At 38.2% G+C, this 24532-nt stretch overlaps 3 protein-coding genes across 4 annotated transcripts; 1 reads left to right on the top strand and 2 right to left on the bottom strand.

Moving 5' to 3' along the window:
* Positions 1-498: 498 nt before the first annotated feature.
* Positions 499-6239, bottom strand: LOC148297797 (uncharacterized). Of its 2 annotated transcripts, XM_088246909.1 has the most exons (11): positions 6005-6237; positions 4363-4494; positions 4231-4288; positions 2843-4140; positions 2262-2572; positions 2081-2165; positions 1908-1982; positions 1726-1833; positions 1517-1657; positions 1244-1426; positions 499-1161 (listed from the first exon to the last, which is right to left on the bottom strand). In XM_088246909.1, the coding sequence occupies exons 4-11, from the start codon at positions 3947-3949 to the stop codon at positions 877-879; spliced, it is 2295 nt and encodes a 764-aa protein (XP_088103035.1). In that variant the 5' UTR covers positions 3950-4140; positions 4231-4288; positions 4363-4494; positions 6005-6237; the 3' UTR covers positions 499-876. The 2 variants fall into 2 exon arrangements, with proteins under 2 accessions (XP_088103035.1, XP_088103036.1); XM_088246910.1 differs by lacking the exon at positions 4231-4288 and having other exon boundaries at positions 6005-6239.
* Positions 6240-14134: 7895 nt separating this feature from the next.
* On the top strand, positions 14135-17457 carry LOC110773379 (Phototropic-responsive NPH3 family protein). The gene is made up of 4 exons (XM_021977892.2): positions 14135-14864; positions 14968-15037; positions 15155-16420; positions 16783-17457. The coding sequence occupies exons 1-4, from the start codon at positions 14806-14808 to the stop codon at positions 17281-17283; spliced, it is 1896 nt and encodes a 631-aa protein (XP_021833584.1). The 5' UTR covers positions 14135-14805; the 3' UTR covers positions 17284-17457.
* A 1714-nt stretch (positions 17458-19171) lies between these two features.
* Positions 19172-20607, bottom strand: LOC110773372 (uncharacterized). Its single transcript, XM_021977884.2, has 2 exons — positions 20474-20607; positions 19172-19644 (listed from the first exon to the last, which is right to left on the bottom strand). Exon 2 carries the CDS (start codon positions 19622-19624, stop codon positions 19391-19393), a length of 234 nt encoding a protein of 77 aa, XP_021833576.1. The 5' UTR covers positions 19625-19644; positions 20474-20607; the 3' UTR covers positions 19172-19390.
* Between the last annotated feature and the right edge of the window lie 3925 nt (positions 20608-24532).

Raw genomic sequence — 24532 nt, 5'->3', positions numbered from 1 at the left:
GCACGAACAGTACACTATTATGGACATAGGCATTCCACAAATTAGTAAACGATATCCTTACATTTGTGAATCACAAATACTTGGGGTTTTACATAATGCAATGTGTTCATTTATTTTGTTCATTTTTAAATATAAAGTAACAACAGTATTATATTTACGTTTTAGTATGATTTGAACTAAAAGTCATTGTTTTTTCTTTTAGGTACTTCAATCATGGAAAGGGAGAAAGATCAAGCATGAGGCAGGCATTGCACACTGTAGTTTACCAATTACCAAACAGGCATAGGATTTCGCACATTTGAATTACAAATACATAGATACTGTTTGTCAATTGACAAACAAGAGGCAGTAATTGGACATTGTAATGCAATTGGAATCCAGAAACAATAAATTACAGTTCCCTGATTTGGCAATTATTGTCACCCAATATGGTCAATCCGCTGAACACTAAAACATTGGAATGACCGTCATAACTTGCAATAGAAACAGAACCAAGGCTAGCAGCACAAAATAAAGTTAACATATTAACTTCATCAATTGTTCGTACATATGGTTACCCAACAAAGTTAACATATTAACTTCACCAAATTGCATTTTGACACCCTGTGCTAGTCATAATCTATGATATGGAAACCAAAAACTAACACCAAATAGGACATTCGACCTAGATGTACAAAAAAATGTTGCCTACCTAACCACGGTCAGAATCCTTTGACAATCACTTTACAAAAAACAAAAAAGTTGTCAAATTATACCATGGCGACCCTCCTTCCAAATATATAGGGCATGCACCAAAACCAGTACCATCACAGCATTAGATCTAAGGTCACAAAAATATATACTGGTCAGTCATTAGAGTCCCATTACCCAACCTTGTTAGCGGCGCCGAGGTCTAGGCTGACCGCGACCTGTACGTATTTCTGGTATAGTCACCGCTGATTGTTTTTGTTTCCGATTATAAACCCTCTTTCTTGTAATGGTGATATCCGCCACATCCTTGTCCTTAGCCTCAACATTACCAAGCTTGTTCCCCTTCGCCATAAAATCAGATGCATTTTCCATCACTTTCAATGTTTCACGTATTATCACATCACGCAATTGATTTTTTTCATTTCGGAGCAACTCAATAGCAAGTCGCATTCGTTGTACATTAGAGTCGTACTGCAACAAAAAAAAAAACATTTAGCGTTTCATTACGTATTAATCAGTTTTACCAAAAAAATAGCACATGTGCAATGCATACCCGGTCATGCCACAATTGACGATAATATTGCATGTGTCTTATGACAAAAATGCCACAATCCACACCATTAGGTTGGATGGGATTGGCATCCAATGGGGACACAACAGAAAAGGAGGAGAACGTCCACCCCGTCCCAAATACCGATAATATGTCCTCATGAAAAACAGAGTCTAGGTACAACAACTGTTGCATACACAAGAACATAGTCAACATTAGTAACATTTAGCAAAAGAAATACGTATAATGACATTGAACAAAAGCTTCTCCACTTACAGTAATATGGCAATCGTTCTCGCGTTTCTTATTGTGACGCACATCAGGTAAACTGTCCCAAATTTCAGCTTTCTTGTGGAAAATGTCACAAATCAAAAGATACCAGTGACCAATGACTTCGTCGTGCATCGGAATATATATCTGCAAAAAAGTGGAATGTTCATTATCACCGATAATTGATATTATTGGAGCTTGCATACGAAACCCACCTGCATGCAATCCTTTAGTCGCCCATTAAATCTTGCGAGACGACAAATCTTTTGTGTCCTACCACATGATGTTGTACGATCACTGGGACGTACAAGCTTGGCGCCGTCCTGTATTTTATGAGATATAACACATCACTAGCAGCACAAAAAATATCATTCATTAATCTTATCCATTTACTTACCGACCAAAAATACGTAGGTAGGAACCACTTTGTAGAGGTGGTATCATATAAATATTCTGCCATTACATTGATTACCTATTACAAGATAAGACACGATTGTTAGCATCCTAGTACCAACATTCTAAACATGTACTAATGAGTAGTTAAATATATATTCGATTCGTAGTCCTTACATCATCGAAGAGAGGCAACCCAGGGGCAAGGCTTCCAAAATGGTGACGATTTATAGCTACATCACCAGTGCTAACGAGTAGTTCACTGTTAAACAGAAAAAATACAACTTCTAATCAATTGTTGTTATGTCATTATCATAACACATAAAAATTAATTTCACAAATTTGGTTCAGGGTATACCTCCAAACATTTGGATCCAATGGATTGCAACAAAATGCAAAACTTAGTAGATCTCTATCATCTTCAGAGATATCGTTGCTCATCCGGAATGGACCGACATTTAATCTCTTCATAATCCGCTCGTGAGCAATTACATGTTGGGTTTTTGCATTTGCTTTAGCTTTCAACACATTGATGTCTTCATAAGGAGTTCTCATGTGGGGACCCGGCTTTCTAATCGCTCTTGCACGAGTCACTATCGGATCCCTTGTTGAAGTTGAACTACAATTCTCTAAGAACAAACTTTTTACGTCGTTCTGACCCATTTTATCCTAGTGCTCACAAATCATTACGAAATAGCATTTACAAATCAATATAACTGAAACAAACATATATGAAATGATACAAAGAATTTGCATAAAATAAGGACACCTAACTTTGTTATTACATAGGGACAAAACCAAATAAAATTACAACATAATCCATAGTACAATGATGTCTGCAAATCAAATACTCGATAATTGTCATCATCCAAACATGTAAACAAACAAGTGAAATTATGAAAACAAATACAAACAAGCTACAACCAATACTCATCATACCTCATTCTGAGGTTGTTTTGGATGTTTTCTGTCATGGATGACTTCAACAAAGGGAGCCGAAGTTTTAGCAACAGTTGTAAATCCTTTCACATTGTCATCTTGCTCGTTGGGAGTTCCGTCTTCTTTGTTTGGCCTACTTTTTGGAGGTTTAGTATTTCCAAGGTCTTCTTGTCCCCCATCAGGCCCCATTTCAAACATGTTATCATCTTCCTTATTAAGTTTAACTTCTCGTTCATTAGGGCATGAAGTGTGCAATGTTCTTTCTTTCTCTTCATTTTTTGATGATAACTCAGACATAACCTTGGAGAGCGATTCGTCTATACGAGCAACAGTGACCACCAAAGTTGCCAAATCCTTTCTTATTGAACTTAACTCTTCAGCAAAGTGAGTCATTGTTTTGGCATCATCTCCGAGACCTCCATATTCAGTTTTCATAACAACTACCTTATCACTTTCAAACCCCCCTCTTTTTTGTAGCCACTTCTTCATTTTTTCGGTTTCTACTTTCCCCCACACAGTGAGTGGTAGCATAGACCTATCCACAAGTACGCTACCATGAGCTATAGCATCAAGGTAAAACAATTGAAGGAATAACAAGCAACCACCGATGTAAACTTGATTGTTCTCCTTAAATGACCTGACACTGTCTAATAAAAATCTAAATGAATAACTTGCCCAATTTTTCTTTGCGATTGCCTTGCTATCTCTTAACGGAAGCAGATATTTTAGATTCACACACAAGGAAGTGGTTGGACATAGCAACGTGCATAGAGCAAACATGACAAAACCAACTTTGAAAAAGTCGTCTGCTTCTTCTGTCCCCACCATTATCTGCTTCAACTCATTATTTTTTAAAACCTTCTTCCCACCCAAAAATGAATTTCGCACCTTTACAATGTGTTGGTCATCCATGGATCCGGTGAAGTCAACTTCCTCTCCTCCATCCTTAACACCCATTATGCGCACGAAGTCATCCACAGATATCTTAAATGTTTTCCCATGTAGCTCGATTGATGATTCACCATGATTAAATTTATCAACCAAAAAACGACACATTGAACGAGACAGTTTTCCGCACTTCATTTCCAACAACGAAACAAATCCCATTTACACGAAATGGCTGCTTTTTTCTGATCGCTTAAAATATTTATAGTGTCCTGTATATCCTTCGGACTGCATCGTGTGGCTATCTTCAAACAACTTTTGTTCGATGTGTTAGTTGAAGCTGTTTTAGATTCATACTCTGCTTTCTGAGTAGCATCCAACTTTTGCCACATATTTGCGATTTCCTTCTTCGTCTGAGGAAGAAAATAATAAAATTCAATCAATTCATTATAAGTTGTGAACTGTAACGTCTCTACTTAAATGTATTGTTTACAATTTATCACCTTTGTATCCACTTTCTCCACTATTTTTTGTTGCTTCATTTCATCACCCTTTATTTTCCTATTTAAAACATTCACATTTAGTTAGTCCTATAAAAAGTACTTAATATACTGCAAGAGCCGTTTAACACTTACAGAAAGTTAAAGTAACCGGTCTTGCGATGAATCATCAGCTTGGACTCATCTTTTGTTGTTTTTGGATTTTTGCCTTTACTATGCACATCACTGTTCTTTTTCACCATTTCATAAGTCCAATTAATGATGAGCCTGCATTAAACAAGAAAAACATTTCATATATCAAATAAACTCAATAGAAAATAATAACATGTCAACTCATATGCAAATTGTCAAACTATATGAAATAATAACATGTCAACTCATATCAATGGGAAAATAATATTTGAACTCATATATTTTGTGAGGAGATATGAAATTGCAAGACCCTTAGGCATTGCATGTTTGAGCTTCAATATATCTCCCATTCAACGTAATTCTCAGGGATCCAAAACAAACTCAATGCTTGTTCTCATGCAATGTTTAATAATATGTGAACGAAATTAACTTCAACCCATTATTTTTTAAATCTTTCAATCCATTCCATAGTTCGAACATCAAAGAACACAACACATTAAACAAAACAAAAAATAGTCTTATCAAATAAACAATCGTAAAATAACATGTATATGTCAATTGCCAACGAGGTGCTATGAAATTGCATTAGCCATAGTCAATTGCCAACCAGCGGCATGAAATTGCATTACTCCTAGACAATTGCCAACGAGATGCAATGAAATTGCATTACACCTAGACAATTGCATTTTTGTGCTATACTATATCACCTTCTACATATCCAATATAATTATGACGCATCACGAAACACTTTTAATGGTTGTTCTTAGCCTACTGACTGTAATGACTATTTTACAATTTGTAATAAGGTTACCCACCCACAAAAATGAAATTCATATTACGTTTTCAAAAATAAACTTAAAGAGGTGAGGTTAGGGTTTAGCAAAACACAAGTCATATTTTACAAAAGGTTAGGGTTTATGAAGAGATAAAATGAGATTCTTCAATACTACCCTTACAAAACTTCTAACTAAGTGCTTTAAACCTTAAGTAAATAGCTACCAATCAATGGAGGAATCTTCACCAAATAATATATGTCAACTCATATTCAATTGCCAAATCATACAAACAAATTGCATGAACCCAATATAATTCCATTTTAGTCAGTCATACCGAATAAACTAAAATAATAACATGTCTGCTCATATTCCAATTATCAAACGGACGTTTATTGAACCATATATGAAATTGCATTCTCGCCAATCATATCAAACAAACTCAATTGGATAGTAATATGCCAACACATATGCCAATTGACAAACAGAAAGCTATGAATTGCATGACCCATATGCAATTGTATATTCGTGCTCCAATAAATCATCTTCTATTCATCCAACGAAATTCTTGTGCATAATTTTACACTGCTTGTTCTCTGTATAAAAGATAAATTACGATGCAACTTCCATTCAAATTTTACAATTTTAAATAAGGTTACCCACCCACACAAATTCAATTCAAATTTGGTAGAAAACTTAGGTGAGATTAAGGTTTACCCCTAAACAGAAATTAACCTAAAAATTCTTGAGATTGGTTAGGGCTTAGCAAGAAAGAGATGAGATTAATGTTTACCCATAAACATAATGAACTTAAAAAGAGGTGAGGTTAGTTAGGGCTTAGCAACAGATAACTGAGATTGCTCAATACTAACCTTAAAACGCTTCAAATCAACTGCTACCCAATGTTTTCAACCTTAGGAATCAACTGATCACTGGAGGAGATACATGGAGGAGATCGCCATATGTAGGAGAGGTTTTTGGGTTTTGAAGTTCTGAACCAGTTTGAGGAAAAGCGCGCTAAAATATCACAGAAGAAACCTATTACCTCCACCTGTTATAGCAGGTTTTCTTTTTATTTTTTTACAAATTAATTGGCATGTGCACTGCACATGCTTCATAAACAACAAATGGTGCATGGGTGCACCTGGTGCACCGTAGAAGGTGCCCCTAAAAGAATACCAAACTTGGGGAAGAATTAATGAACGTGATATTACAGACAAACTGCAAATCAACTGTCACATATATATACATAAAACTAATTAAGCTCAAGCTCAAGCTCAAAGAGAGAAAATAAAGAAATAATTATGAATTAGGCCACACTCCTATATATGCTAAGCTGGAGAAGTGCTAGGCTTAACAAAATAACCATGCATGCAGATGCAGTATAGTGCGGGCTATAACAAATGATTATAACCAGTGAAGCAGGGCCACAGCTGCACTTGATATATACACATTAACTGATCTCAGCCTACCAATCCAATCGTGGTAAAGCCTTGAGATCTCTGGAAGGAAATGGCGATGAGGTACGAAATCCTTGTTTGTTAGGCGAAGGAAAGATCAAAAAGGTCACGTAGCTTTGTGTAATCACTGTCTGTCACTTAAATTCATCTCTTTTTGGGGCTTCCAAGTTTTGTACTTATGCAACTGAGCCAGATATGATTCTAGTGCCACAATCTTCTTGTGTTCGAGACCCTACGAATTGTATCATTCACATTTACAGCAAGGACCGTCTCTCCCCCCCAATGCACTGACCAGAGTCTCTTTCAGCTTTTTCCAATGTGGGATTGTGGTGCTCCTTCTCATCAATTCTCACTTTGATTACATGATTTTTATGCATACAATTTGTGGGGTCCTTGTGTTTCTTGTGAATCCTATCCTAGATAAAGTCATAGATATAGCCTCACCGTTCCCTACGCGTGGAAAATGCATATCCAAGTATATAATATCAGGTATATTATCTTATTAAAATATAATTTAGATTCACAGTCGGATAATATAAACATTTCTCAATTGGTAACTTTTGAGGAGGAAACCATACAAGAAAATCAATGGGCAAGGAGTGTGGCCAAAGGCCTCCCTATGGGCATCATCCCGTAATAAATCAACTTTTATCTCCATTCACATACAAAATTGAGGTCTATTGTTTTATATTGCCAAAGGCCTTTTAGAATTGGTTGCCAACTGCACTTCTCTTGTATTGTATATGCAAACTGTAAAGGGCCCAAGTTTCTACGAGGAGGGTCCCACTGACTAAGAAGTAGTGAAGTATAGGGAGAATGTGGGCCCGTGGGAGGGTCCCATACTGTCGGTTGGCCACCCCGTTGGGCAGCAGGACGAGGACCATTACGGCATTTGTGGTGTACCCTCTTTCTCACGTAGGGTGTGGACATCAACTTACGCCCACAATGACCTTTACCTGTATTCGACACCACTCAGTCTCATTCCACAGCTTACCCTCCATTTACCCGTAGAATATCAAGCATGCCAATGTGCCCTAGATTTGGCATTTGCCCTGGATATATCAAAAGTCCCAAACAAAAAAGGCAAAAGAAAAAACAAACGGTAGGCATTGATCGAGCCATTACAAGCTTAGGTTCTGTTATCTGGAGGACATTGATCGAGACATAACATAAAAAGGGTCTCATTCTCTCCGTGATTATGCCCTAATATGGTGAAACACTTAAGTAGACAAGTCCTTGGATTTTTTTTTTAGGTTTTGAAAAATCGATCTCTCTTCAACATAGTTCACCTATCTTCTTTTTGTTTGTTTTCCCTTTAATTGGAACAGATTTTCGGCTTCTACAAGTAAACAACCACTAATGATTGTGAAAAAACACATAGACTCGTGACGCCCACGTGAAAAGAGGTCGATTCTCGTCCTTTAGATGAAAAAAAAAATGAATAATGAAGAAAAAAAACCTTATAGATGAACTGCCAAATATAGTGTAATTGAGAGAGTTGAGAATGTATAATAAGAAGAACAAGATAGGTTTTGCAGAGAATTCAAATCTGCCAATTGAGTTTCTTACTTAGTGAAGGGTTAGATATACAAGTATACAAGGTGATTATTAGTTACAAACAATGCACAAGACATGGAGGGAAACATGGAGAGTTTCCATCCCTAAAACAAGGAATATGAAAACAAGGAAAAGTAACAAGGTGGTAGACAAGCCATTTAGGGATGTCTATGTTTTGTCTTTGACTTTACTAACACTCCCCCTCAAGTTGGTGCAAAGATATCACGCATGCCCAACTTGTCCAGTGAGTCATGGAAAACTTTACTTGATACGGCCTTCGTCAAGATGTCAGCAAGTTGGTTTTCCGAGTTTACAAATGGAAACTTGATTATACCCCTTTCTAGTTTCTCTTTGATGAAGTGTCGGTCGACTTCCACATGTTTGGTACGGTCGTGTTGTACTGGGTTATGTGCTATCTCGATAGCTGATTTATTGTCGCAGTACAAGTTTGTAGCTTTCAATGGTTTAATTCCCAGATCCTTCAGTAATTTCCGTAACCAGAGCAATTCACAAACTCCTTGAGCCATTCCCCTAAATTCTGCTTCAGCACTTGATCTAGCCACAACTTTTTGCTTCTTACTTCTCCAAGTGACTAAGTTGCCCCCCACAAATGTAAAGTATCCAGAAGTAGAACGTCTATCTGTGATGGATCCTGCCCAATCCGCATCTGTGTATCCTTCTGGGTTCATATGTGTATGTTTGGAGAATATCAACCCTTTGGCAGGGGCAGCCTTCAAGTACCTCATGATCCGAGTTACTGCATTCATGTGTGCCTTACTTGGTTGATGCATAAACTGACTCACCATACTCACAGCATAAGCTATGTCGGGGCGTGTGTGTGATAGATAAATCAGTCGCCCAACCAATCTTTGATACCTTTCTTTGTCAGTGGGTGCTTGGTCTGGATACATCCCTAACTTGTGGTTCTGCTCAATAGGTGTGTCAGCTGGCTTACAATCAAGCATTCCAGTTTCTGTTAACAAGTCTAACACATATTTTCGTTGGGATAGAAATATGCCATGTGTTGATCTAGCAACTTCTATGCCAAGAAAATATTGTAACTCACCTAATTCCTTCATCTCAAATTTACTAGCAAGGAGCTTCTGCAGATTCTTCATTTCTTCATTGTCATTACCGGTAACCACCATATCATCAACATAGATGATAAGGGCCGTAAGTTTGTCACCACGACGCTTTAAGAATAAAGTGTGATCCGAGTGGCTCTGAGTGTACCCAAAGCGCTTCATAGAATCTGTGAATTTTCCAAACCAGGCTCGTGGTGACTGCTTTAGCCCGTATAATGATTTTCTCAGCTTGCACACGGTGTTGGGACCAAGTGCCATGGAGATCCCTGGTGGTGGTTCCATATACACTTCTTCTTGCAATTCCCCGTGAAGAAATGCATTCTTTACATCATACTGCAAAAGTGGCCAATCAAGGTTTGCAGCCAATGACATGAGAACACGTACGGTATTGATCTTGGCAACAGGTGCAAATGTCTCTTGGTAGTCAATTCCATATGTTTGTGTATACCCTTTGGCCACTAATCGAGCTTTGTATCGATCTATGGATCCATCAGCTTTGTATTTAATGGTGTATATCCACCGACATCCAACTGGTTTCTTCCCTTGTGGCAACTGGACCATTTCCCATGTAGAATTCTTTTCCAGAGCTTCCATTTCAATCGCCATTGCTTCAGCCCATCTGGAATCTGTTATAGCATCCTGCCACTTATTTGGAACACATACAGTAGATAATTGATTGACAAATGATGCATATGACTTTGACAATCTATGAGTTGAAACATGGTTATTAATGGGATATTTAGATTTGGCAGTAAGGTCAGGACAATATTGAGGCTTGGGTTTTCCTCTAGTGGTCCTAGGTGGGAGAGTGTATGGTATAGCATTAGGTGCTTCGGGAATTACCTCAAGTGTTTCCTCATCACGAGACGACTGGTCCGATGGTTGAGAAGAAGGGGTTGTATTTTGTTGTTGATCGCAGCAACCATTTGAATTGTCTCCTCCGGGATCTTCACCAAATAAGAACGACAATTTTCCAATACCTTCATCGCTGTCCAAATTTTGAAGTTCACTGGTGCTTGGCGACCGGTCGCTGGATTCTGTGCGACCGGTCGTTTTGTCACGACGACCGGTCGCCTCTGGATTACGACCGGTCGTTTTGTCACAGAGTCGATCTTCATCATCGCTGGAGCAAGGCGACCGGTCGTGGTCAGTGCGACCGGTCGTTTCAGGAAGGCGACCGGTCGCTTCTGGGTTGCGACCGGTCGTTTTGTCACAGAGTCGATCATCATCATCGCTGGAGCAATGCGACCGGTCGCTGTGGTCAGTGCGACCGGTCGTTTCAGGAAAGCGACCGGTCGCTTCTGGGTTGCGACCGGTCGTTTTGTCACAGAGTTGGATATTTTCTTCCTTTTCTTCCTTCTCTTCATTCCTTCTCTCCCCCTGAAGAGAAGGGGGCATAGCAGCTTTAAAGTAGGATAAATCTTCATGAAATGTGGCATCCATAGTGACAAAGAGCTTACGAGTAGGAGGATGGTAACACTTGTATCCCTTTTGAGTTGATCCATACCCAACGAACACACATCGAATGGCACAAGGGTCCAGCTTACTTCTTTGATGAGATGGAACATGAGCATATACAACACAACCAAATATGCGAGGAGGCAGCTTGAGGACTGTAGGAAGAGAGACATGACGAGCCAAGGTGTTCAGTGGAGTTTCAAACTTCAAAACACTACTCGGCACTCGATTAATTACATATACTGCAGAAAGAAGGGCATGTCCCCATAAGTAGTGAGGGACCGATTTATCCAGCATGTAAGCACGAGTAACCTCAAGTAATTGTCGATTCTTTCGCTCTGCGACACCATTTTGTTGCGGAGTGAAAGATGTGGAGGTTTGATGAATGATGCCTTGGTCCCGAAAGAAATGTGCCAAGACATTGTTCACATATTCCCCACCATTATCAGACCGGAATACTTTGATGGAAGCTTGGAACTGTGTGGTAATCATAGCATGAAATTCACGGATTGCAGCGGAAACGTCACTTTTATGAGCTAGTAAATATACCCAAGTCATGCGAGTACAATCATCAATAAATGTAATAAACCATCTTTTGCCATTGGAAGAAACTTTAGCAGGACCCCAAACATCAGAGTGAACCAAATCAAAAGGGAATTCCGTTTTATTATCACTTAAGGGAAAAACAGTTCGATGGCTTTTGGCCAATACACAGGTTTCACACTGAAACTGAGAATGATCTAGGCCACGAAACAAAGACGGAAACAAACGTTGAAGATAGCCAAAGGATGGATGTCCTAGACGACGATGCCAAAGCCAAATCTGATGTTGATTGCGAGCTTGTGAGCTGGAACCTTGAGTATGAGCTGCCCTTGGTGGTGAAGAGACCGTCAAGGAATACAACCCCCCTCTTCGTTTACCATGCCCAATCGTCGCGTGAGTCGTGAGGTCCTGAAAAAGACAATGGGAAGGATAGAATGTGGCATAACAGTTATGTGAGTCAAGTAATTTTCCAACAGACAGCAAATTGCAATTGATGGAGGGAACAAGTAGTGTATGAGATAAAGATAAGGAAGGGGAAAGTGATATAGTTCCTTCACCAGCAACATTAGAGGGGACTCCATTGGCACTAGTGATGTAAGGATGACGAGACTTAGAAGATATTGTGGAAAACATAGTAGAGTCAAAAGTCATATGATCAGTGGCACCTGTGTCAATTATCCATGTAGTGGGTTGTGTACCTGATTCGGAGTCGGAGAGTAGGGTGGAAGATGGAGAGGCATCGGTAGTTATAACACATGCTGCCTTGGGTGTTTTGTTGCGGGATTTGAAAGCATCCCACCACTCAGGATAACCATGAAGCTTGAAGCACTTCTCAACAAGATGATCACCACCACAATGAGTGCACTTCTCAGTTCCCTTTGCATTGTCAGTTTTGGGACCCCGGGGGGGAAGTCCGGAGGACGTACGGTGTGGTGGCCGATATGGCTTGACCGCCATTGCACTCCCACCGCCAAGCATGGAAGATTGGCGATTATCTTCTTCTACCACTAGTGCATAAGCTTCAATGACTGCTGGAAGCGGATTCATGGCAAGAATCCGACTACGAACGGAATCAAAGTTGGGATCGAGTCCTCCCAAAAAATCGTACACACGTTCCACCTCAAGTGCTTGTTGGTGAAGAGCCACATCATCGGGATTGGTATGTTTGCAGGGACGGAGGCTGTCAATTTCCTGCCATATTATGTGTAATTTTTCGTAGAATACATTCACAGGTTCACCACTTTGAGAGGTGGTGACTGACTGACGACGGAGTTGGTACAACTTGGAGCTATTCTGTGTGACAGTATATGTCTTCCGAGCTGCGTCCCACACCGCATAAGCCGTTGAGCAGTGATCAAATAAGGCACGTACATTTTTGGTCATGGAGTTGAGGAGCCATGACTGCACCAAACAGTTGTCTTCATCCCAAGCTTCATAGCTAGGATCATCAATGGCAGGGGCAATCTTTTTACCATTAATGAAACCAGCCATACGACGAGCAGTGATGGCCAAGCGAACACTACGAGACCATGCAGGATAGTTGGACCCATCCAACTTATCAGGAGTAATTGGAGAGTAGTCATGAGAGGACCGGGGTGGTGGTGGTGTTGTGGAGTCGATCTTGGTGGAGTCGTTGATGGAGTCGTTGGTGTCACCCATGAGGTAAGTATATAAAAGGATGTAGAGGAAGAAATAGCTTAAAACTTCAGCAAACAAGAGCACAAAAAGGGCTTGTGATCAAGACCAATTTTGAGGCAAGGCAAAGTATGAGGTAGGAATAATATAACAGCAAATTATGGGCAAGGATAGGTAGAGATTTAGGCAAGAACAAGGTTATGCAGAGGCAACCAAAATCGATTGCTCTGATACCATGCCAAATATAGTGTAATTGAGAGAGTTGAGAATGTATAATAAGAAGAACAAGATAGGTTTTGCAGAGAATTCAAATCTGCCAATTGAGTTTCTTACTTAGTGAAGGGTTAGATATACAAGTATACAAGGTGATTATTAGTTACAAACAATGCACAAGACATGGAGGGAAACATGGAGAGTTTCCATCCCTAAAACAAGGAATATGAAAACAAGGAAAAGTAACAAGGTGGTAGACAAGCCATTTAGGGATGTCTATGTTTTGTCTTTGACTTTACTAACATGAACAATACCAGTGCTACTTTCTATTGGATTTAGTTCAACTACGAAGGGGCCACTTGGTAAAACGATATGGGGGCCTACTGATTTGCTGTCAGTCCTCATTGTTACGATCATCATGCATCGAAGTTACTTATGAACAAAAAGAAAATATCGCAAAACCATGTGAAAATGAAACATGTGGAAGAAGAAGAAGAGAAGACCTTCAACTGCCAGAATAATGCATTATTTATCGCCTCACATTAATGAAAGTTTAGTTTAGGACTAAAAAAAGCTTTCATTTGCCTCATTCTAACATCATCCATGCATCTTTTTCTTCATGTCACACCAGTAATATTCAAAGTCTCCCACTCATGGGGCCATATGCCATAAATGCAAAACAGAATACTTTCGATATTGCAGCAGAACACAAGGGCAGTTTTGACATTAGCCTTACTGTAGCCTGTAGGGTGGAGAATGGCTAAAAGGCTCAAAAGCCTATCTTTGATAGTGATACACATATCCTATTCTCTGCGTTTGGCATCCCTTTTACTTTATTGTATTCTTAGGTTTTTTTTTTCTTTTTTTTTTAAAAAAAATTAAAAAATATAAATACATTTTCTCTTTAGCTTTTCAATTATTGTAATATTCCCTTTTAGAAATTAACAATGGGAAATGAGGAGACATACGATACTGCGTATAAAATAGTGTTTGACAAAAATAATCAGAGAAGGAGAGGAGGGGTCTTACTGCTTGCAATAAAAAAATGCAGTGGCAATCATGAGAGAGAAGGGCACAAGTGGGCTCGCGAGAAGCACGTGGGAGTTGCCTTTTGATTTGCACGCTGGCAATGGCATGGCCATGCTAGAGAGAGAGAGAGAGAGAGAGAGAGAGGGGGCTTAGAGAGGGGCCTTAAACCATATTTTTCATTCAAGTTATTACAAAAACCCAAAGTTCACAATTTTACAATCTCTCAGGGCTAAGTTTTTGTTGAATGATTTTTTTTGTTTGAACAAAATTTGATTGTGTGTACTAGTTTTAGCGCAGCTCTAGTTGCTGTGACTTTAATTCTTTGTTTGCATGTCCAAGTCACATGGGGTATAGAATTTGACTGATAGGACCTGAGCTTTGGTGTGTTTGATCCTCTTGAGTTTTTGTCATTTTGACAACTTCTTCTGATTATATATATATATATATATACATACATATATAAAACTCATTTAGTATCACACCAACAACAGCAAGAGCTTTTGGTTTTCCCTTGTTCTTGGATATCCTCTCTCCTCATCCAGGAAAATTCTTTCATTTTTGCTTGCTGCTGGAAGAAGAAGCTCGTGTGCCTCCTGGTGTTTTATGCATCAAGAAGTTGGGGATATATAAGTCAATTATGTTAATGAGCTTCTGATGTGCACATAAGAAGCAAATAAGAAGAAAGAATCAATCATGAAGTTTATGAAACTTGGATCTCGGCCAGATACTTTCTACACTACTGAGGCTGTAAGGTAAGAGCACATATCTGATTGAACAAGAAGTTACTTTTTAGATATGCCTATATTCATTGATGAAGGTACTAACAGATTTTTCTATTTTTCCTGTTGAATTCAGGTCAGTCTCCTCTGAAGTTTCAAGTGATCTTATAATTCAAGTGAAGGGAAGCAGATATTTGCTTCACAAGGTAATGAACTCACAAATTTTGATTATGGGATATGTTCAAGTTGATATATGATGCAATTCAATTGAATGGTGCATATGAGTTTTTCTTTAAATTGATTCATTTTCACATGGCACGCAGTTTCCTCTTTTGTCCAAGTGTTTGCGGCTGCAGAGGCTGTGCTCTGAATATCAAGAAGCTTCACAACACCAAATAATCCAGCTCCATGATTTTCCCAGTGGGGTTGAGGCATTTGAGCTCTGTGCAAAATTCTGCTATGGCATCACAATCACCCTCAGTGCCTACAACATTGTAGCTTCTCGATGCGCCGCGGAGTACTTGCAGATGACTGAGGATGTTGAGAAGGGCAACCTTATTTATAAGCTTGAGGTTTTCTTCAACTCTTGCATCCTCCAAGGGTGGAGAGACTCAATTGCCACTCTACAAAGCACAAAGGCTTTTCCTTTGTGGTCAGAGGAACTTGGCATCACAAGCAGATGCATTGAGGCGATTGCTTCCAAAGTCCTAACACACCCTTCAAAGGTTAGCTTGTCACATAGTTATTCCAGGAGGGGTAGAGATGACATGTCCTGCAATGGTGCAGAGAGCCTGAGGCATAATAAACCTGCAAACAGAGGATGGTGGGCTGAAGACATAGCAGAATTGGGCATAGACCTCTATTGGAGAACCATGATAGCTATTAAATCTGGTGGCAAAATGCCCTCTCATCTGATTGGAGATGCATTGAAAATCTATGCATCTAAATGGTTGCCCAACATATCAAAAAATGGACGTGACCATAAACAAGCAGCATCTGATTCTGATTCAGACTCTGCCAATGATTTAACTTCAAAGCATAGGTTGATCTTGGAATCAATTGTAAGCTTAGTTCCAGTGGAGAAAGGTGCTGCATCTACTAGTTTTCTGCTTAAACTCTTGAAGGCAGCCAATATTCTTAATGCTTCTTCCTCTTCAAAAATGGAATTGGCTAGAAGAGTTGGACTTCAATTAGAGGATGCAACAGTCGGTGACTTGATAATACCCTCTGTGTCATATGAAACCGACACTCGATATGATGTAGACATAGTTATGACCATTTTGGAGCAGTTCTTGTTGCAGGGGCAGAGCCCCCCAACTAGCCCTCCAAGGTCCAAGCTTGGTTTTGAAAGGAGAAGGTCTCGGTCAGCGGAGAACATTGATTTTGAGTTTCAGGAGAGTCGAAGATCATCTTCAGCAGCACATAGCTCAAAGCTGAAGGTGGCAAAGCTTATGGATGTGTATCTTCAGGAAATTGGCAGGGATGTCAATTTGTCTCTGTCAAAGTTCATTGCAATTGCTGAGGCAATACCAGAGTTTGCAAGGCTTGACCATGATGATCTCTACAGAGCAATTGACATTTATCTCAAGGTAATAAGAACAAAATTCTGGTTTTCAAATTTACCATAGTTCATGTTTTATTTTTTGTATTTAGATTTCTGAGTATATTTCAGCTGTCACATTTCAGAATGTGGGTCACCATTATCAGCAGATGACCAACTCTCTTGACCTTAAAATCTTGTCAAGTTCACAACTGGTTACCAATTGGGATTAGGTGGTCCACATTTTGAATGACATAATCTTAATTTTTCTTTATTAAATATCTGTGCATGCTTTAATTTGGAACAGGTTGTGATGAAGTTTTAGAAATTAGTTAATTATAGAATATGCCAACTACTCTTGTTGATGTTGAGCAATGTATATTAATTAAAGTCGTTATGCCTAAATATCAGGCACATCCAGACCTCAACAAGAGTGAAAGGAAGAGGCTGTGTCGAATTCTAGATTGCAAAAAGCTCTCAATGGAGGCCTGCATGCATGCTGCACAAAATGAGCTACTCCCACTGAGGGTAGTGGTCCAAGTTCTTTTCTTTGAGCAAGCTCGAGCTGCCATGGCTGGTGGCAAAGTGACCGAGCTGCCTAGCAATATAAGGGCACTTCTAGCCACACATAACATTGACCCATCAAGGCCTCCAGCCCCTTTAAGCACCTCTAGTCTTATGCCAGCAGATGACCAATGGAGTGTCTCAGGCCTCAAATCTCCCAGGTCCAAGATGTCAACTTTACGAATGAAGCTCGCCGAAGATGATGATTTGGATGAAAATGATTTGAACCCAGATGGAATTGGGAGAAGTTCAAAGCTCAAAGCTCTTTGCTTGCTTCCTGCAAGACCCAAAAGAATGTTCAGTAAGTTGTGGTCCACCAACAGAAGTACAACCAGTGAAAAGAATTGAGTGGTTTTTGTTTAATTTGATCCACTTGGGTTTGGTTAATCCAACGAGTAACATATTATACTATGCTTTTTTCCCTCATTCCTTGTAACTCACTAGGAACCAAAATTAAGAATCCCCAATGTGCATTAATGTTCATGTAATCTTTTTATAATAAGAAAGAAGATTTTCAGGACATGATCAAGTGCAAAATCCTTTAGCCTCTAGGTGAATCTCTATTAGTTGTAGATGACCATTGTGGGACCAGATTTGTGTTCTTTGTCCACAAATCTGCAACACCTGTCCTTGTCTCCTTGCTGCATCTCCTTGGATCCTCACCTGCTAATCAAATTTTATTCTTCGGAGTTCATGTACCTGACATATTGCACTGCTGTAGTATTGGAATTTCTGTACTTGTTTTTCCTTTGAACCAAAATTGTTCAGCTGGCAAATTAAATTCATCTCTGGATAGTAGAAGATTATTTTTTCTTTCTTTCTTTTTTTTTCATTTGCAAAGAGAAATCTTTTGGAAAGTTGGGACAAGATGCTATAAAACAACCCACCATGACAGGATTTAAAGCAAAGAAGAAGTCAAAAAACCAACAAGAAGAGACAAAAACTTGTTACCTAGATGAAAAGTCTTAGGTACAACAATTATACCCCATTATCAGGCCGACACGTTATACAAACATAATTATAAACCCACCTCAAATCACCAGCTGCTTGCTTTTACATTTTCTCAAACTGAAGATGACATTAAACTACCTGGTACTGTGTTACATGGACTTAACCATAATGCATGTAAAACCCCAGACCGAAAGACTTTTGGCACCTAGCAAAAGGCTAAGGACTTGCCTCCCACCATGACATTTTGTGAGGAAATAGCGGCTCCCCAGCTACCTATTCATTTGACTGGTGAATCAATCATCAGTAACCCAAGAGAGAGAGAGAGAGAGAGAGAGAGAGAGAGAGCGCGAATTAAAGAAAAGAAATATTGGCTTGCTTGCTTTTGTTGTTTTTACATAATTGCGTCTGCAACTTAATTGACTTCCTATTGCAGAAACAATTATGAAGTGATATGTTGGTAGGTGACTTTGATTCTTGTGTTGAAATTTGTGTCATCCAAAAATGATTAGCGGCAACATGAATGGCTTTGCTATTGTTGGAAATACTGCCTGCTTGCCTAGGCAGGCATACACTTGTATCATTGAGATCAAACTTTGTATGCTGAAACAGACATACCACTGTTTAGGTAAATTAGTAGAGACTACATAAGTAGACTCAAATATCTTTTTTCATGGTTATGTACGTAGGATTGGATCTGGTGTTGCATAATTGTGGTGCTGATGTTTGCTCTGTCCTTTTGACATCATCGTGGTCTTCATGGTCATCATTGTTTCCCCCACCCAGTCTCCAGAATTGTTTGGAAGCAACTGCTTCTTGTTATTCTGTTAAAATTTTATTTCTAACCATCATTCAGATATTCTGGTTATTCCATGTGTACATTATCCAACTCCTGTTAAAAATTCTCCTCTGGGATGTCAATCTTGATGAAAAATACATTATAGCAATTATAAATTGCATAAAAAAATGTTTTAACACACCCAGCTGCAAGTATTTAAATGAGACACATACCATTTGTGGGCAACATGAACTATTTATTGGTTTAATTCCAACTGAACAAGGTAATAAAAATTTCGGATGTCTTCATTCAAATTATGGTTTTGTAGGGCTATGACGCCTTGAAGATGCTGCTTGAACTAGACTGAGCTGGCTCTGTTTCAGCCAGATTTCGTGCAGTACGAAACACTTCCATATTATAACTGATGCTAGCGTAGTTGTTGCAGAAATCACAGAACCAGTAAGCATAAGGCTTGTCGAAATCAATAGTTTTTTATAAATTATAAGACACTTGATAAAACGCCATGCTTTAATTCTCTCAATACAAAAACAATGGTTACAAACAGCAGAATACAAGGAGAATGTGAAAACTCCAAACTTCAGCAAAGAGCCATAATAAATACATATATGTATATATATAAGCAACAATTCGCACTTATTTTTCTTTAGAAATTACTGAGCTTTGGTTGTACATAGCAGCAGCAGCAGTAGCAGAGGTAGTATTTAGTATTTAGCCTGCCTTAGACGCCGGGCCACGACAGTCCATGCTTTTAGTCCGCTGGAGGCTCGGGGCACGGTGCAGCCTGCACCTGAATGAGCCTGCATGCGTGGTGGGGGAGCAGAGGCAATTGTTCTTCGTCATGCTCAGCTGTCTTGAGAGCCCACCACACACGTACTTCTCAGTCTCATCTGCTGGAATCTCCACCTTTATGTCCTTCTTGCTTACTTGTTCGTCACTCTCCATTGCAATCTCAACTCTAACACCTTAATATAATATATGAGGATGATGAGAAGGAGAAGATTCAGAAGAACAAGCAAAGCAAAAAATTGTTCAAACACTTCCTTTCAAGATAGATAGATGGATAGAAAGAGAGACGCGATAATTTAAAGATAACAAAAGATGACGGGTAAATTTAAAAGATTGATGGGCAGGGCATGCAATTTCTTTATTGTCTGTTTCTTTTTCTTTTTCTTTTTCTATCAATCTCTCTCTCTCTCTCTCTCTCTCTCTCTCTCTCTCTCTCTCTCTCACGGGTGTGATAATCAAATCCATTAACGTCCCACCCAACCACATCTCTATCACTTTTTGATAATGCTCCAACCACTTACTTGTAACAACCCTTCATGGTCATCATCATCATCCATAAGATAGAGAGCATTATAGCTTTCATTTCCCTTCTGTATATATCTCTTCCTCTCTCTTTTTTTTTTATGTGCAGTTGCATTGAATCATGAGACATGGTACCCTATCAAACACATCTTTATAGGGTACCCCACAAATTTATCATGCTCTACATTCTCAAGGGTACATGTTTTTTTCTGCTTTGAAAAGAGAAAAAGATAAGGAAGGTACTGGTCTCTCACAATCTAAAGAATATATATATGAAACCAGTAGAAGCAATCAAATTCTTATTATCAACTCTCCCAATTAGGTTGTACATGCACATGAATGCCAAGCTTTGGCACCTAAAAATAAAAAAAAAAGTAGAGGGTTCACGGAAATACTCTGATCCTAAAAGTTGAAACAACAGAAAGTCCTCAATACCACATGTTAGAAAATTAAAGACAGAATCTTTAATGGATACTGGCATACCTCAGTTTCTTCTCAATTCTTGGTTGGATTGTCATCAACATGTAGCGAAGATGAAAAAACGTTGGGGATCAAATTTCTTTTAATGCTTCAAACTTTTCCAAAATGAACTAATTTTTTTTCCCAGATAATCTGGGCACCTTGCCATTTGTCTGACCCTGGTGGCCCACGCTCAACCAAAGATTAATTTGGGCCACTCTTCCAAGAACCTTCATTACCCGGGCTTTCTGAACTCAAGAAAGGCCTAGCTCCATGCTAGGCTCAACAGAGCTAGATTTTATTTTCTTCATTTAAGGAATACTGGGCTTCTAAAGAGGAGCTACCAAAATAAATAAAAAATCCATTGTTAAGGTTTTAGTTTGCAGGCCCAGTGAAGTGCATGGCCTGGACTAACTTTGACTCACGACTCCTCCAAACCTTATAATAAGTTCGGGCCAAGGCCCAGCCTAATTTATCATCATCTTAACGGAAAGGCTAAAATGAGGAGGTTGAGTGAGGAGCTTATTTGAGGAGGTGAAATCTCACCATCAACAACCAAAAACAAAGTACATGTGTGTGTGTGGGGGGGGGGGTGCATTGGGGGGTCCACACCCTTTTTGATGGTGAGATGAGCCTCCTCAAATAAGCTCCTCATTATAGAAGCTCCCTCATCTTAAATAGGAGCCGAAGAAGTAGGGAAGACATCAAACCAATCGATGCAAAACCTCTTGACCAAAAAAAAAAATCGATGCAAAACCCAAAGATAAATTGTAGGGCTGCCATTTTAGACCCAAAAACTAAAAAACCATAAATACCAACCCAGGTTTTACAATATCTAAACTGACCACAATATGCGGTTCCGCATATCCAAATAATGCGGCTTACCGCAAACCGCAATATAATTTAATTAATTATTAAAATAAATACTTATATTACATTAACTAACATAGGCCAGGACTTCATCATTTAGATGAATCTCTCTCTTCTCTCTTATTCTTTTCTTCTTCTTTTCCTTTTTATTCTCTCTCTCTCTCTCTCTCTCTCTCTCTCTCTCATCTTCTTCCTCTCTATGGGACTCACCTAGGCTTTGAGGGCTCGTTTGGTACACAGGACTGTCTTGGCATGGACTATGCATAGGGATTGTCTTGGCTTGGCTTGGCTTGGTCTAAGTTGGATAACACTTATCCTGCATTTGGTGTACGCTTGGACTAGGACTAGTTTTTTTTTTCTTTTTCAAAACTATCTATGTATATGTATATATGTATAAATACATGTATTATGTATGTGTACATATGTATTTTATAATATATGTGACATGTATGTGTATATACATATATATATATATATATGTATATTATAAATAATATAAACATATGTATGTGTGTATATATATATATGTGTACACTTACATGTATATACATGTATATATATTATAAAATACATATATATATATATATATATATGTATGTATTATACCCATGTATATATGTATATTATATATATATATAATATATACATACATTATACATATATAATATATGTGTATATAGGTGTATATATGTATAATATATATATATATATATATATATATATATAAAATATATGTGTATATAGGTGTATATATGTATATTATAATATATACATGTATATATGTATATTACAATATATATATATATATAATACATATATAATGTATATGTGTATATGTGTGTGTATATGTATACTATAATACATACATGGGTATAATATATATACACATATATGTATATATACGTATATATATATATATATATACATGTTTTATAATATATAATATATAATATATATTACATATATACACGTATGCTATTATTATAATATTAATATGTATATGTGTATATGGGTATATTATAATAATAATATACATGGGTATATTATAATAATAATATACATGTATATATGTTGTTGGCGCTAAATCTGAACATATAGAGATGAGTGCAACTTACAAGAGATGTGGACGATCTAGGAGATCGATTGAGTGGTAAATGGAGATTCCTCCTGTCTTCAGATGCTGATCCTGAATAGAAGATAAGCGAAGCTCGTGAGGTCTATGGAACCGGTGTGAAACCAGCCTAAGACCCTCCGATGCTCAAGTAAGATTGTTTTTAAGAGCTCTTGCTGTTGACCATATAGAAGTATAAAAGTCAAGCTGAAAAGTCTTACCCCTGTATTGTAGTGGAAGGGGCCTATTTATAGAGGGCATTTAGTATGCTCTTAGTGCTCGTTTTCGATGTGGGACTCGTGGGAAGGCCTTCTGAGGTCGACACGAGTCCTTAGATATTTTGGGCGGGTGTTTCGAGGTTGATTCTCTACAATCGGTAAGGAATGCCGATTGTAGACGAGTTGGGCGCGTAATGGCTGTTCGCATCTTTGAGACAATGCCATCGGTGGCCGATGCCGATTGTCTGAGGCCTTGGGTACTTGGGCGAGTTTATGAGATCCACGTGTCGTTGTACGAGTGGAGGGTCAGATATGGTACAAACATATGTATATGTATATTATATATATTATATGTGTATATATGTGTATGTATATATATACATATATACATATATGATATATTTATGTGTATGTATATATGTATATGTATATTATATATATTATATATGTATATATGTGTATGTATATATATACATATATACATATATGATATATTTATGTGTATATACATGTATATATGTACATTATAGTATATGTGTAAGTAAGTTTAATAATAATAATATATGTTATTAATTTTACAATATAATATATGCATTTTATACACTGGAGAGTATTGGGACTAGCTAATCCTCCCTTTCTACATGGGATTAGTAGTCCCCTCCTAAGGAGGTGTTTTTGGTGGGCCCGGTATTAGCAATCCCATCTAAGATTAGGATTAGATAAAACAAACATGGTACTAAATTTAGTCCAAGCCAGTCCAAGCCAGTCCAAGCCAATCCTGTGTACCAAACGAGCCCTAAATGTATTACTAATGAAGTGTATTCTCTGCCAATCTCTTGAAGTTCCCTCTATTATTATTATTTTTTTAAATCTCAACCTTGAAGAAATATCATTTGAATATTTAGTGAATTATTATAACTTAATTAGATAATTAAACTTTTATCTAGTAGGAACTTGGGTTTCAATTAGTATTGCAAACTCATAGGTTGTGTTGGTAATTTTGTTAGGTTGTTAATATTTCAGCAGTATTTTAAAGCATGAGCAAACTTTTTTTTTATTGATAGAAAGTTCTGTAATGTTATATTGTTCCCTATACCGACAATTGCGGTCTACAGACCGCAATATATCAACAATTGAGGTATACCACAATATGTCGGTCGGTTCACGGCTTCATTGAAAAGTTGCGATAACCGAACCGCAACCACCCCTAATAAATTGTGCCCCATAACAGCAAGATATTTTTTTTTTTCTTCTAGAGATCCTCAACGGAATGTGGGAAACTTTATTGATACAATGAAGAATTACAAGGGGGGACAAAACGCCTGACCTCGACTCAAAGAATCACATAATAGGGCATCCTGAATAAGATCGAGGGATGTTGCGTAGATTTAGCTCCACCAAAATGGATTAAGCTGCATCCTCAACTTGTGATACTCGCAAGTGCACGAACCGTTGATAGTATAGCATATGTAAGTGCGAGGTCGATTCCACAGGGATTGGTGATTGAATGATCCAATTTAGTTTCCCTACACAAAATAGAAACAAAAACAAAGAACATAAAACAAGGAAGAAAGAAATAAGTAACTCAAGCAAATAAGTTCCCAAGTTCAATTTAGATTAATGGATTGATTCTAGCTAAAGTATGATTAAGCCATGGTGTGTGGTCATAACCTTGTGTTCCTAATTCCCTAATTTGATCATTTGTTGTCTAACCTAAAATTAAGCATTAGGAACCCATTAAGCATAGAAGAACATTTTAAACAACCAAGCATGTATCTAATCCCTGTTGTCGAATGTCCATACATACTCTTCCTATTCATAGTTCAATTCGAATTAAAGCATGGTGTATACTCTTAATTCAAACCAAGATAGCTAACATGCAAG

Source organism: Prunus avium, chromosome 1 (assembly GCF_965620075.1).
Source record: "Prunus avium chromosome 1, drPruAviu1.hap1.1, whole genome shotgun sequence".
Lineage (NCBI taxonomy): Eukaryota > Viridiplantae > Streptophyta > Magnoliopsida > Rosales > Rosaceae > Prunus > Prunus avium.
Note: the sequence above shows the minus strand (reverse complement) of the source record. Positions and strands in the feature narration are given on the sequence as shown.